The following is a 16560-nucleotide window of genomic DNA, read 5'->3' on the forward strand; positions in this document are numbered from 1 at the left end:
AAATTGTGAATCACGACCTTCAAGTCGAGGAGATGTATTAATTAATATGTATTGAAAGATGCATTATGTAACTTCGGAATAAATATATATACTCAACAACAAAAATTCCCGTGACACCAATATTTTAGTGTATTTTTCAAACAAGTAAAATTGGTTTTCAATATTGTAGTACATGTATGGAATCAAGTCACAAAAACGCAACTGCTACAGAAAAGCATGCATTCCATGCAAAAGTTGACTTTTATGCAAGCCCCATGCATTTTACTACCCCAAAATGGGTATAAAAACGTGCGTCAACGGGATTTCATATGCATTGTTTAGCAACATGCTGACAACAACCACTCAGAAAAAACAACAAAATGACGCAATTATTCAACATTACGAAATGCCACCCCTGTCAGAAAATGAGCGTCTGCGAGCCACTGTTATGCTTGAAGCAGGATCGAGTCAACGTGATGTTGCAAGACAATTTAACGTCCACAGAAACACCATTTGTTATGGCAACGTTGGCAACAGACGAATGCAGTCAGAGACCATCCTCGGAGTGGCAGGCCACGCGTAACCAATAATCGACAAGACAACTGGATTCGAACAACACGCCTACGAAATCGATTCCAGACAGCAACAGTGACTGCAAGAAGTATCCCTGGCCTTCGACGAATATCTTCACAAACCGTACGTCGTCGCCTCAGATGTGCACGGATTGTCGCAAGAAGACTCGCCAGACGTCCCATTTTGACAGGAAACCACCGTCAAGCACGTCTACTGTGGTGCAGACAGCGTCTACGCTGGACGGCCATGCAGTGGGGACAAGTTCTATTCACTGACGAGTCTCGTTTTCACCTCAGCCACAGCGATGGACGGATTCGAGGTGAACGTTACGTCAGTCATTGTGTCATGGAAGAAGATCGGTTCGGGGGCGGCAGCGTTATGGTATGGGATGGGATTACAGCAAGACAGAGGACCCGTTTGGTAATGGTAGAGGGAAATCTCAATTGACAGCACTACCGCGACGAGATCATCGGCCCTGTTGTTCTACCGTTTTTGCGTCGTCATGGCCCAGGCATTATCTTTCAACATGACAACGCCAGGCCTCATATTGCTCTCTTCAACAAAATAACGTGAATGTCATCCCCTGGCCGGCTTGCTCCCCTGATCTCTCACCAATCGAGCGTATGTGGGATGAGATGGATCGGCGCCTTCGACGCCAAGCACGTGTTCCACAGACACTCCAGGAACTTCGAAACATGCTCCAGCAGATATGGACAGATATCCCACAAGACTTTGTGCGACGCTTGGTCCATTCCATGAGACGAAGATGTGTTGCTTGCATCGCAACCAGAGGTGGACACACACGCCATTGATTTGTAAATTGACATTTTGGCATGTTCATGTGGTCTGTTTTTTTATGAAATCTCGCATTTTCTGAAGTCAGTATGGCAAATTAAACCATTTGAATACTTACAGGAGTTTTTTTTTAATCTGTTGCAAACCTAAATTGTTTCAGATTTGGTAAAAAACATAACTTTGCTTTAAATCTTATTCAATGTCACAGGAACTTTTGTTGTTCAGTATAGTTAAACCTGGTGTGTATCGTTCGACAACAGCCCAGTCATGACCGGGGACTGGATTTGTCCCATCACGACAAAAATATAGGACAATCAAGTGATAAGCTTTCTAACAAGTCCCCCTCAGGTGGTGTTGGCCAAGTCGATCGAAGCGGGCGTGTGCCGCTTGCCTCAACTTGTTTATTCCATATCTAGCCTGACATGTCCATTTGGTTCTGTTGTGCGTGGACTGAATGAATCTTATGCATCAAACCAGTCGTGAAGGAAGAGAATGTATGGATGTCAACTCCTTGTATATGCTCACTCCTGCTTGCTGCCAGAATCACCTGATGAAGGAGTAAGCATATACTCCGAAACGTTGTGTTCCTCATAATAAAGAAGTTGACATCCATATGTGTATCACTTCTAAATGCCTTTCAAAGACCTGAAACCAGGCGTTGTGTTAATTCTTGTATGCCCGAGCGACAGTGCGGGCATGTCTGGAAAGACTCGGGTCCGGGAATCGGAAAACCCCTCACTGCCGTGTGAGTTACAGCATTATATCGTCTCGCACGGAACGGTAGTTTGTACAGGTGTCGGACTGGAGGCCCCCGAGAACCCGCACACCAAACCAAGTCGAGTCTGTTATCGATCTTCATGGCAATGAACTACTTTAAGTCATCAATAATTGACACAAGCTTACTGTTGACAAACAGTATTAAGACTGCATAATCTCTTCATACAGTGTCGGTAGTGTTCCTGATTCCTTTTCCAGGTTGAAGAGGTGAAACGTGAATATTATTTTATAAAAGGTTGACCCTGCCACTTGACTAAATGTGAACTTATTTTACTATGTGTATTTTGCACTCGCTTCAAACGTTTTCCAATCAGACACCTGCGAACCTTCTGGTGATGATTGTTTTAGTAAATAATCAGAACGCAAATACTCCTTGGTTCACAGTTTTTTGTTCAATGTAAGGACGTGGAGCGGCCAGAAACTACAAACCCAAACTTTACACTATGGTTGTCTCATTCTTTATACACACCCTTTGCATTCAGTAATTCCCGTCCTCACGGGGCAGTGGAGTAGCTAAAGATTAAAGCGCTCACTCGTCACGCCGAAGACCCGGGTTCGTTCCCTACATGGGTACAATGTGTGAAGCCCATTCCTGGTATCCCCCGCCGTGGTTTTGCTGGAATATTGCTAAAAGTGGCATAAAACCATATTCATCTTGACCATTGGTCAGCTATGTGATCAAAGAGGATATCCGATTGATGAGAGACTGGGGGATTGGAAGAAGTCAGTCTGGACAGAAGTTATTCATTGAGCAGTGTCCAATGATTACAACAACCAGTTGTTGAAACATTGTCATCCCGTCTACATTTTGTTATTACAAGCATGGAGTACTGGGGCGAATTTGACTGGGTTCCTGTCTGTAGTAACTCCTTTCGGAAGAGAGCCAACTTGCAATCGTCTTGCTTCAACTACCGTCAGTCTGTTTAATCATGCTATGTGCTTACATGTAGAAATGTATAATTTATGATGGTTCAAGTTTTGTTCTCTAGGTGGTCAGATCGAGTGCAGCCCATTTAAAGTGTCCCTTGTCTGTGGTGTCTGGCGTATAGAGACACGTACAAATTCACAAACACAATAAATTACCACTAAAAAGTCATAACTGATTTTCTGTTTTATCGAACTCGCATAAACATGTTGAGCTGTACAATGCCTTGTACAGAAGAGGCCAATATTCATCTGTAGGCAATCATCGTCTTTACCCAGAAATGCACATTTCACTGTTTGATAGAACCTCAGCCTCAGAATGAGACATATACTTTGTATTGGTTTCCTTTGTTCACCTTAGTTCATATATTGTGAACACTACAGTTTTACTTTTTTTAAATGGAGGCAATCATATAAGTTGTCCATTGCAATGCTGAACTGAGAAGTTTAGATCGCTAGCTGACTTCCTGTGTTTATAGGGGCGAGGAACGTCTTGACTTAGCACACAACTTGAACTTGTGCGGGTGAAGCACAAGCCCCATCTCAAAGGTCCGAGGGTCGGCATCTGGTAAGGACTCGCCCTCTACTGGCTCAAACTGGAAGTTCTGGATCAACGCTGTCACGAACAAGAAGAGTCTGTTCTTGGCCATTGCCTCTCCTAGACAAACCCTGCGACCAGCCCCAAATGCCAACATTCTGAAGTAAAGAAAACACAAAAACATACAGAACACAGGCACCCAATCTGGCATCCATTCCTTTCCATCCATACTGAATGCAAACTTCTTACCAATATTTAGTATAAATGGGCAAAATAGGGGTGAAAAATTATATGAATGGATCACTGAAAATCAGTGCTGACACCAGGCGTTCGCGAAAAGGGTAAAAACATAACTTTGCATTAAATCTTATTCAATGTCACAGGAACTTTTGTTAATTTTGAATTATTTCATAGCTTCATTAACGGGCACAATCAACCTCATCTCGTAATTGGTCCCGATAGTATGGAACCCTGGGAACCTGCACCAGATTCCCCACAGGGATCAAGTGAACAGATCGTCAATTTTCGGAGCCATTATGCTGATCATGCTAGGCAGAACATTCGATGGCTATCAGAGTTCCATCCGCAGGCATGCATAGGACGATGAAACACACAAGCAAATTACCTGCGTCTGGATGGGTGACTAGGTGGCAGGAGTCTATGGGTACTGTCTAGGAACCTCTCAGGGCGGAACTCCCACGGACTCTCCCAGAAGGTGGCGTCATGTAGCAGGGCCCATAGGTTAATGTATACCTTCAGCACAAATTAGGTGAGTCAGGAAGCGAAACGCATTTTTCAATATGACAGACACGTGAAAACATGTGTGAAACCATGACACCGGATAACAAATGTTATGGATAACAAAGACCTACCACCAGAGTGCCAAGGCGTTAAAGTATACTTTGTCACCACCGAGAGTTGGTCTTCGTGGTGATCACTCATTTTGAAACTGAAACCCGGTTTTAAGCACCTTTGATAACAAGGAATGGGTAAAGGAGACACATGACAAGGAATGGGTAAAAGAGACACATGGCAAGGAATGGGTAAAGGAGAGACATGGCAAGGAATGGGTTAAGGAGGCACATGTCAAGGAATGGGTTAAGGAGACACATGGCAAGGAATGGGTTAAGGAGAGACATGTCAAGGAATGGGTAAAGGAGACACATGGCAAGGAATTGGTAAAGGAGACACATGGCAATGGATGGGTAAAGGAGACACATGGCAAGGAATGGGTAAAGGAGAGACATGGCAAGGAATGGGTAGAGGAGACGCATGGCAAGGAATGGGTAAAGGAGACACATGGCAAGGAATGGGTAAAGGAGACACATGGCAAGGAATGAGTAAAGGAGATACATGGCAAGGAATGGGTAAAGGAGACACATGTCAAGGAATGGGTAAAGAAGATAAATACCAATGGATGGGTAACGGAGACACATTGCAAGGAATGGGTAAAGAGACATGGCAAAGAATTGGTAAAGGAGATACATGGCAAGGAATGGGTAAAGAAGACACATGGCAATAAATGGGTAAAGGAGACACATGGCAAGGAATAGGTAAAGGAGATACATGGCAAGGAATGGGTAAAGGAGACACATGGCAAGGAATGGGTAAAGGAGACACATGGCAAGGAATAGGTAAAGGAGATACATGGCAAGGAATGGGTAAAGGAGATACATGGCAAGGAATGGGTAAAGGAGACACATGGCAAGGAATGGGTAAAGGAGACACATGGCAAGGAATGGGTAAAGGAGATACATGGCAAGGAATGGGTAAAGGAGACACATGGCAAGGAATGGGTAAAGGAGACACATGGCAAGGAATGGGTAAAGAGACATGGCAAAGAATTGGTAAAGGAGATACATGGCAAGGAATGGGTAAAGAAGACACATGGCAATAAATGGGTAAAGGAGACACATGGCAAGGAATAGGTAAAGGAGATACATGGCAAGGAATGGGTAAAGGAGATACATGGCAAGGAATGGGTAAAGGAGACACATGGCAAGGAATGGGTAAAGGAGACACATGGCAAGGAATGGGTAAAGGAGATACATGGCAAGGAATGGGTAAAGGAGACACATGGCAAGGAATGGGTGAAGGAGATACATGGCAAGGAATGGGTAAAGGAGACACATGGCAAGGAATGGGTAAAGGAGAGACATATCAAGGAATGGGTAAAGGAGATACATGGCAAGGAATGGGTAAAGGAAATACATGGCAAGGAATGGGTAAAGGAGAGACATGGCAAGGAATTGGTAAAGGAGACACATGGCAAGGAATGGGTAAAGGAGATACATGGCAAGGAATGGGTAAAGTAGACACATGGTCAGGAATGGGTAAAGTAGACACATGGTCAGGAATGGGTAAAGGAGATACATGGTCAGGAATGGGTAAAGGAGATACATGGCAAGGAATGGGTAAAGTAGACACATGGTCAGGAATGGGTAAAGGAGATACATGGCAAGAAATGGGTAGAGTAGACACATGGTCAGGAATGGGTAAAGGAGATACATGTCAAGGAATGGGTAAAGTGGACACATGGTCAGGAATGGGTAGAGTAGACACATGGTCAGGAATGGGTAAAGGAGATACATGGCAAGGAATGGGTAAAGTAGACACATGGTCAGGAATGGGTAAAGGAGACACATGGTCAGGAATGGGTAAAGGAGATACATGTCAAGGAATGGGTAGAGTAGACACATGGTCAGGAATGGGTAAAGGAGACACATGGTCAGGAATGGGTAAAGGAGATACATGGCAAGAAATGGGTAGAGTAGACACATGGTCAGGAATGGGTAAAGGAGACATGATCATATTCGGTGTAGCTATTTTCTTCAATTGCATCATATTCGGTTAAGCTAATTTCTTCAATTGCGACCCGTGAAGATCCCGGGTAGAATAGATCTATAAAGTAACATATGCTTGTCGTAAAAGGCGACTATCCTTGTCGTTAGAGGCGACTAACGAGATCGGGTGGTCAGACTCGCTGACTTGGTTGATGCATGACATCGGTCCCAATCGCGTTGATCTATGCTCATGATGTCAATCACTGGTCCAGACTCGAATATTTACAGGCCGCGGACATTTAGGTGGAATGTTGCTGAGTGCGGCGTTAAACAACTTACAAAACTAAAATCTTCAATTGCAAAGGCAGTCGCCTTGTCTGACTGGTGTCAGGTTGGTTATAACAGGAAAAGTATGTTGTTACATGAGCAAGGAACTCACTGTTGTATTTGCAGGAACATGTTTCCCCTGTATGCTAGTGTCTGAGAGGGTGTAGTGTGGAACAGAAAGGGGCACATGGCCAATGATCCTTAAGAGTTCCCATAGTGTGGCCTGAGTGTAGGGCATGTTCTGTTTGTCCGACAGATTGGCCAGACGCCCTGGCCCCACAACCTCCATTAACTCAGTGTGCAGCTTTGTCTGTACATCCGGGTGATGGAGAAGGAACAGGAGGAGACAGGTCAGAGAAGTAGCGGTCGTGTCGGTCCCTGCAAGTACAGCAGATAACCTACTAGGATGGCACACAGAGGATGGAAACTAATGAGACATCACGGACAAAGGTTATCAAAATCTAATAAGCTAATAATACAGGGAGCTCTTGTCGAATACATCACTTTTGTAGTGGCCATGTGTATCTAAGCTTATTCATCCAGTTAACCGAAACGTGTTTAGGTATAGGAAGTAGGCTGTATGCATGGTTGTGAAATAGCCTGAATATGTAAGGTCTCAGTGGCCTCAAAGACAAAGGACAGCGACCGTGGTCTTATGGTAGAGCGTCTGCCCCGAGAGCATGCGCAGAAGATCGGGCGTTGGATCCACGGCCGCATCATTCGAAAAGACGTTAAACAAATGGTACTTGTTGTTACACCACACCACACCACACCCAACAACACCACACCACACCACACCACACCACACCACACCACCACACCACACACACACACACACACACACACACACACACAAAGGTTTTCTGTGAACTTTCTAAAAGGGAGAAGAGTTAAGGACTTACGCTATAGAGTGAGCCATACCTGCTAATATAAGATTTGTGAACACTTCTTTTGCCGTGTTCTCGGATATGTCGTATTCAGATTCACCCTTGCTCTCGGCGAAAAATAACATCCTTCTAACAACGCCTTGATATATTCCCTGAAAATATGAAAATACATGGGATACATGAGCACCTCCATATCGGATACTGTTGTGAGAAGTTGGCCTAATAACTTCACCCGACCCTATGTAACAAGTTTCATCAGTAGTATTACAGTAAATATGATTTTGCGATCATGATCTTGATTTCTATGGGAAATGAGGTGGATGTATTCAATGTCACAGGTGGCACAGTGTTCGAATGCTTCTAATCGCTGTTCAGTGATGTCTCCATTAGATGTGCCAGGATCAGGGATTGTGATCCGTGGTTTGTCAGCACCATACCCGTGTCTGGAAACATCTTTGACCTACCCTTCGGGCTTTAATCTCTCATGTTTCAGATACGCATTGACATATACTGTATAAAGTGTTTCAACTCTTCAGTGTCAGTGGGACCATTATAGTAATAGTTGTTCTGCTTAATTACATTGAATGATCTTGAACTTCACACCAAATACTACACATCCATTACTAATTGATAGTGATTTATAAACACATTCTCGTGGTATAGTCGGAATCGTGCAATCGACTCTGCTTTATGCAGAGATTTCTATTGGATATGGAAAGGGTTTTGTCGCTTTATTATTATAAACAGACAACGGATTATATCCAAGTACTCTCACTTACCTGCAATATTATTTCGTTAGTCCAGAAATCATCCCTCAGTTTTAAGGCCTCCTGAAGTTTTTGATGTTCTTCAAAACGGAAAAACTTTGCCCAGGGCAGTAAGTCCATCCAACGAGCACTACCAGAACCGAATGCTGTGTTAAAAAGGAAATTAATCTCTTGCAGCTTCCGCCGACATGGGACTGACAACTTGTTTGAAGTTCCTAGAATCTGAAAAGGACAGGGAAGACAGACGTGTCACGTATCTGTTACGTTATTATGTAGGATCATCATTTGGAACTGATAATACTTGTAATATCATAAAACCGAGCATTTGCTGAATGTTTGTGAAGAGGAGTGGCCTTGTAGCTCCTCGCACAATAGCTGCAATACTGATCAGGCTTAACACACTAATCTGTCAGGGTGTGATGCAACTGAAATCACAGCAGTTCACAATGCGCTCCCTTTTTTAAAGACATTTGCAAGCACATACACAACTATATAGACAGGCCTATAAACGTCTCTATCAAGCGTCAGTCGTTCACACACGTTCTTACCAAACTAAGCATGATGCAGGATACCGCGTCATAGACACTATTCCATGGGTCAAATGACTGGCCTTCTGTCTGTTCGATGATATCAACCAGATGGGCTATTTCAGGAGCACATTTCTCCTCCAACGTCTCAAAACCAGACCCGTACATCTTGAGACACTTGTGTACTTCTTTGCGTAGGAATACAAGCTTTGGGGTGTATGTCTGCCAGACGATGGACTGGGAGGATCTACCTGCCTCTTCGGTCCTTGCCATAGGAGGACGACCTGCAAAGTCTCGTCCGTTTGTGACGAGGGCCTCTGTTATTGTGTCATAATCATTCAGAACAACTATTTCTTCCTTAAAAATCCTAATACGGAATATTGGACCGAGCTGTTGCGCCAGTTCTGTCAATACTAAATGTGCTTGAGACATGTCCATGTTGAAGGCATTCCCAATAAACGGCAGGCGACGAGGCGCGGCGGGAATCTGAAGATATCGTCTGCCATCCAGGTGTTTCAAAATAAGCGTGATAACTGTCAGCACACCCACTACAACAACCAGGAAAACTGCAATCATCTTCTGAATAGGTCTGTATGAAAACAAGAAAATGTTTGCATTCAGAAATAAATAAAAATGTGTGTGCACGCATATTCAGCGTAAAACATTTCTTACCAAGTAATATAACCACAAAACTGTTGTTTGAACGTGGCTTTTCGAGTACCAACAACCATGAACACGGACCCATGATATTGAAACAATCGGGGCGGTATATGTATTGGAGCATGTCTGGCTTGCACAAGGTGTAGGTGACAGAGGGGTATTTCTAAATAATATTAAGCAAAGGTGTAGAGATCTGTACGAGGGCTGGTGAAAGAATTATATCCCTGACTAACTTTCAACTAAGGGCCATAACAAAGTGAACTAGTCAGTGTAGTACATTATTTGAGTTGTTCATTGCAAGTGTATTGGGTCTGATGAGAACGTTTGTATATTAGTGACTGCCAGTTGAACGTGATAGGGGCCAAAATGGAAACATAAATGGAAAAGAACGAGTACCGAGCAGTCATCAAAACATTCATGACCGCATGTCACAAGTGTATGGGGATAAGTGCCCTAACTATTCCAACGTAAAAGTTATGTTTAAGGACTTGGAGAACAAACCTTGATTTTGATCCGAGGTTTGGACGTCCGTCAACTTTAAGGAGATAGAAAAACTTATACACAGAGGGGAATGTCCGAGTAACTCTCCACTCCTTACATATAATGGCGCAGAGGCCCTGCGGGGAAAAGGGATAGGGATATTTATATTACCTTATTTGTTTTTTCTCGTCAAAGGCTTATCTAAATGCTATAAATATGAACATTGTCGTAGGTAACCTGCTCTAACACAAAATATATACATATCCTTTTGAGCTTTTAAGCATTGTGCAAAATTATGAAAATATTTAATAGTTAATTTCACACCATACCTTCATGTGCCGCCTTACCTGATCAGGTTGACAATTACACGTTCTCAAATGAAACAATGCGGCTTCGACACCCCCTCCCCGGCGAAACATGTTTTCGGCAAAATATGAAATAATTCACTTAACAATAAATGTAAAAAATAGTTCCGTCTATTCCAAGTGGAAATGTTGGTTCAAGAGTATGTACAGTTGACAAACAGCTCTCCATTCCTGGAAAAATAATGGATTGACGTCACCAAAGTTTCTAAATTCTGCTCGTAAGGAAAAAAAGATCTGACTATACCAGAGAAAATTTAGAGCTAATTGAGGAGGATTTCGTCAAATTCAAAAAGAGTTTCCACTTCTCCGGCACAAAAGAAATTCAAGTCTTCAAGATCAGTGAAGAAAGATATGGCCGTTAAAGGGTGTGGTCCTTGTTGATTACTTAGAAAGTCAAAAGACGATTACCAGTGCCTACAGTACTGATTTGCTTCATCGCCTGAGAGATCAAAGAAATGCGGCGAGGAATGCTGACTGCTGGAGTTCTACTACTTCATGACAATGCTTCTTCTCGAATTGATGTGCGACATATGGGTTCGATGAACTTCTTCACCCTTCATACTCGCGAGACCTGGCACCAAGTGATTTCCACCTGTTTCCTTGACTGAAAGAACACCTTCGTGGAAAGCGCTATGACGACAACGATGACCTCAAACCTGCACGTAATGCGTTTTTCAGGGTGGCTTCAGAAAACTTCTTCCTGACTTGAATAGCTTCAATATCGATATGACAAGTGTATTGAAAAGCAGGCAGATTATGTTGAAAATTGCTGTTCGTTTTTTTTCTGTTAGGCTCAGAACTTTTTGACAAGCCCTCGTATCAACCAAAATGGTTCATGAGTGTACGAAAATCACATTGTGTACATTTTCATTCTGATTTCAAAAGTTCTATTGTATCTGTATCTCATGCAAAAACATCAGTGCATCTCCGCCGAATCTTAACGAAATGTTGATGCAATGTACATGCTTTTAACATTAGAACAGCTAGATTTGGATTCAAAAGCGGCAATGGAAAATACATTCTGTCCATTCTGTAACCACCCTTATGAAGATGTATATCACGTACTATACTAAGACAAATGTCTAGTGAACTCTAGTAGCGTAATTAGTAACAGCGTCCACAAGGTTAGTCAACACGAAATTTACTATTCTTACTGGTAGATTGCCTGCTGTCAGTATATGAGTTGTTTAGTCTACAATGTCACCAAAAGACGGGGCATGACAGGTTGCATGGAAACAATTCCTTGAAAGAAACCTTAGCATTAAACTGTATTTCATTTTTGAAAGTTCTTGTGAAGCGACATACCATGTGTTGGAGTTGAACACATTGGTTTCATGTTTTTTTGGTAATTGAGGGGCAACTGCTCGAACTTGTTTTTTCCAGAATTAGTTTTTCTATATGATCTTACCTAAGATTAATTAAATACAGCTCATACATATGGATTTCAAGCAGCACGCATGCATGCTAATAAGAAAGGTAGGTTACAATGTTGTGGTTACCGACAGTTTCGAAACCTTTCATGTTTAGTAATTACATTTGACGATTATTTAAACAAGTCTAAAACAACAGCACTCAGAACTTGTGATAGAAACAGACAAAGAAATCCCAAATTGTCGTGCTTCTAACAGTATATCGATGTGTGTGTGTGTGTGTGTGTGTGTGTGTGTGTGTGTGTGTGTGTGTGTGTGTGTGTGTGCTTGCTTGTGCTAAGCCTCTTAACCCCCTTTACCAACCACCCACCCGTTCTTACGAGCCTGCATGAAATGAACAAATACACATAAGTTGTCAGAAAAGGGAGGACTCGTTCTTCTAACCGAAAGAAAAATTAGCAAACAGTCCAAAGTCAATAATGTCACATGTCGAGCAAGGACAACTTTATTTTAAAGTTTCGTTGTGTTCGACTAAGTAAGTACAAGTTAACCCGTTTACTACAGAGCAAACATCTCAGTCATCTGGGGTCGCATCCGTTGTGTGTAGTTGCGTTCCTTGGCCACGCCAGTAATTTGCATATTAACATGACGGTCCCTACGGTCCAGTTAAAGGGGCACTGATCTCTGGCTTCTGTGGTAGCTCATCGGATGTCGTTATTTAGAAAATACGCCTGATGGTTATAGTTTGATAATAAAAAAGTATCCCTGCAGTGAAAGCATTTTCGGATTTCGGACTGCGTGGATAATACGATTACTACTCCCTTGTTGTCATCCATGTTTTCTGGTATAACCCTACACTTGTGTATTTGTTGTCATTCACTTGATGCTCAGTTAATGAATTTATTACAGGTATAATTAGTGGTAGCACCACTCAGAATAGCCGATAAAGGTTCCCGTTTGGCATTGTGTCTGGGGTAATTATTCAATCCGAATCCAGGTTTAAAGTGAGGTGAAATGTGTGTTGTGTTATGTGTTATGCACGTGGCAGCCCAGCAAGAGATGAATGCTCAGTTGATTTACTTTTTTGTAAATCAACGGATGATTCCTAGCCATCAAAGGATCAACAGAAAAGTACGTTGACTGGTTAATCACCGTTGTCTTGCCCAGTGGATATATGTCAAAAGTAAGTGTTTAGATGTGTAGGTTTACTAAAGCAAAGGGAATACACATCATGACTTCAAGTGCCGGTGTAAAAACAGCATACTTTGTTCAAAGGGTAAACCGATAATACGTTGAGTGATTGCTCATTTTTATCTAACTTTGTAATAACCCGAAACGCTATATATATATTTATATGATAGTTGCATTTTGTTTTCATTCATTTGTTGTAGCATTGAACAAAATTATTCTTGTTCCTCTTCGTCTTGGTTGGGAAGTTCTTCGATGCGCGATAGACGTTGTTTTCACGAGGTCTTTTCCTTTGTAAGCGTGTATATGTGATTCACTCAGGCAATTTATAAAATGGCTAAATATTTTACAAATACATTGGAAAATCGGTCCATTTATTTAACAGATTGACTAAAAATGATTAAGACGTTCCAAAGGGCTTACAAACATCACAATAGATTAATTATGCTAGCATTATACGCCAAGCAATATAGAAATTTACTTCATCCTAACATTTTCAGTCACTTGGTAAACATAAAAAATCGGAATTCGTTATCATAATAATACTTATTTTTCAGTAAGTTCACTGAATATTTAGGCGTTTAATAAGTGAAAATTTTACACATTTTGACTTTACAAATATACACATGATAGAATAAGCAATGCTCAGGTGAAATGTTTACTTTCACTGTGTTGCAAGGTAAAATAGTGCAAACGAGAATCGAACAATTCCCAAGCAAGTGACTTCGTCACCATTACCGAGACCTACATTTCCTTATTATTTCCAAAACTGTATTTCATTTTGTTGATCAATGTGACCATACGCCCGGATACTATCAATAAAAGTGACAAATGCGCTTACGAATGGCGCAGTACAGGTCGCGAACTAGTCTAATCTAGATTTCTGCTATATCATCCGGGTACTCGCGGGGAAAAATAATAACAAAGGCAACAACCAGTCCCGGGGAATTGATTTAGATCAGTGCCCCTTTAAGGTCTTCCTTAATAGAACTGTCTGTCTGTCTGCCTGCCTGTGTCCAGTAGTTACATTTTATTTGTTTTGTTGACTGGGACATATATCGCCAAGCAGTATGACGGATTGATCTGACCTTCCTTCAGCCTGCCAATCACATAAGCTTCAACACGAGATGATGACTAACACACATTCAGCCCCCGCTGGTTATTTCCCATTAGAGTCGCCTAAATATGATTATGTAACATTAGATTAAAGCAGTCGCCGTACGAGCTGTATGTATATGCAAGGAGGTATATAAAAGATAATATTCCATAATTCCATATCATATACAAGACAGATCAACGTCTCAGTTTGGGGGCATTTCTTCTAAATTATGGCGAGGTTAATAATTAACTGAAAATGACTAATCAATGCTTTAATGAAACAGTTTGTACAGACATTTTGTAAAAACAAATCAGACAGACTACCCTTGCCTGATCAGCGGGGAAAATTACAGCTTTCGCGGTTAATGAATTGAAATAATGACGACTTCCTCAGTACAGCGCGTGCCCAGAACACATTTGAACAACACAGAGGATAATGGTGTTTGTCGATATTTGACAAAATAATTGAGATATTATCACTCACCATGGGTTTCCTCAGTCTCCGGATTCACGGATAGCATGCAGGTTCCCTGAGAGCATTGCAAGCGCCCTCCCGTCCTCTCTCCCGCTGGCTAGCACGTACGATGGTATGTATGTGTAAGCACTGCATTGAACAGTAGCACGGCAATGTGGAAAACAGATGCACTTTCGTCATTCTTGCGTGTTATTGGTATGTAGGAATTATTGAAAGTAAAGACTAAACTCGCCGGCTCTGTAAGGTGAAGGTCATAGGTCATTGTGACTTTTCCCGACAAACTATGACCTTGTCAAGGGCAGCACGCATTGAAGGGTTATTTCACATCATATTTACGTTTTTCGGGTAATATAGCAAATGTCTTTTGTAGTTGGGGTTATTTCCGTGAGGTGATAACTGTAACAATAACAGCGTATCATATATAGAGGTTGACTTATTGTATATATAGTTACTATGCAGTAGGTATTGTCAAGTAGTTGTATTCTTGTGGTGATCCGTTTGGTTGGAATTAAAGTATAATTAATATAAAGTTGCGCATCAGGATTTGAAGCAATAACGCCCTCACCAACTGAACGAAAATAGACTATTTTTATAGTCACTCGAATCCGGCCAAATTTTCATTTACTATCGGTTTCCGTCTCGCAGAATAAAGAGAATATTTCACGTGTATGGAACATCTTATTCATCATATGCTTTTTGTCTACCGGATTTTATTTTTCATTACAAATGCCTAAGAAAATCGAAACGTAAATTCTCTTTAGATGGACGTTTGTTACGAGTAGTTACGTGTTTTCAAAATCTTGCAGACCAACGTATAACTAACTGTTCGACAGTTAGCACAAGATGTCAAGATCAGTGTAGGGTCTGTGGAAAAAAAATCATCCATGACAATTTGAACATGCATAAGGTGTCTGCACGATGGATTCCCAGGTTGCTCACACCTTTCCAAAAGCAGGAACGAGTCAATTGCTCAAAGGATCTTTTGGATATGTGCCACAAAAAAAGGCAAACCTTTTTGACAGACTTATCACACAGGATGAAACATGGGTCCATCACTATGATCCTGAGACTAAAGTTCAGTCGATGCAATGGAAGCATGTGGAGTCACCACCCCCAAAGAAGGCACGTGTCCAACCCTCTGCAAGCAAGGTCATGCTCACGGTGTTGTGGGACCAGCACGGAGTAGTGATGATGGATTTTTTGGCAAAGGGTACCACAATTACAGGAGCTTATTATGCTTCACTGCTGCGGAAATTGCGGGACGCTATCAAGCTTAAGAGGCGTGGCATGCTGACCAAGGGTGTCCGTCTCCTGCAAGAAAATGCTCCAGTACACAACTCTCATGTTGCCCAGACAGAAGCGCGGTCCTGTGGCTATGAAATCGTTCCACATCCTCCTTACTCTCCTGACCTTGCACCATCTGACTTCCACCTCTTTCCAACCATGAAGTCATTTTTGAAGGCTAAACGTTTCACAGATGATGAAACACTGATTTCTGAAGTCAAGTCCTGGTTTGAGACGCAAAATGAGGGCTTTTACAAGCGAGGTCTCCATAGTTGCATAAAACGATGGGAGAAGTGTGTAACTCTTGGTGGTTCCTATGTGGAGAAAGACTAATACCTATGCCAAGTTTCATTCCACTAGGTACATCGGAAGTGGGCCAGGGAAAATCTTTAATGAACACCCCTCGTATGTTTCACATATGCGGCTAAACTCATGGTCAGTTAGTGCATTCACTACAATGAATTGACTCTGTATAGAACAGCTAATTTATAATAGTTCTAAACTAAAACTCAAATATAGGCATTTTTCATGATTATGTGAATTTGATATTTAATGAATACGTACTTATTGCCTTCTCTGTATTCATTATTTTAAGCACTGTTCATAAATAAATATTAATATTATTAAGTAATACGCATACACCGACTGTTGAATCTTTCTGTATAATTATTGTACTGTATTGTACAGTATATCGCAGATGACAACTTAGTCACAGATGATGAATTCATGATTTCTAATATTTTTTTGCAGATGAAAGCTGATG

General features: G+C 41.7%; 1 protein-coding gene across 2 annotated transcripts; it reads right to left on the bottom strand.

Moving 5' to 3' along the window:
* Positions 1-3237: 3237 nt before the first annotated feature.
* Positions 3238-14734, bottom strand: LOC139448294 (steroid 17-alpha-hydroxylase/17,20 lyase-like). Of its 2 annotated transcripts, none has more exons than XM_071229846.1 (7): positions 14523-14734; positions 8899-9425; positions 8363-8572; positions 7618-7735; positions 6809-7074; positions 4212-4339; positions 3238-3744 (listed from the first exon to the last, which is right to left on the bottom strand). In XM_071229846.1, exons 1-7 carry the CDS (start codon positions 14557-14559, stop codon positions 3522-3524), a joined length of 1509 nt encoding a protein of 502 aa, XP_071085947.1. In that variant the 5' UTR covers positions 14560-14734; the 3' UTR covers positions 3238-3521. The 2 variants fall into 2 exon arrangements, with proteins under 2 accessions (XP_071085947.1, XP_071085954.1); XM_071229853.1 differs by having other exon boundaries at positions 8899-9466.
* Positions 14735-16560: the final 1826 nt, after the last annotated feature.

Source organism: Haliotis cracherodii, unplaced genomic scaffold, assembly GCF_022045235.1.
Source record: "Haliotis cracherodii isolate W230 unplaced genomic scaffold, xgHalCrac1.p SCAF_10, whole genome shotgun sequence".
NCBI lineage: Eukaryota > Metazoa > Mollusca > Gastropoda > Lepetellida > Haliotidae > Haliotis > Haliotis cracherodii.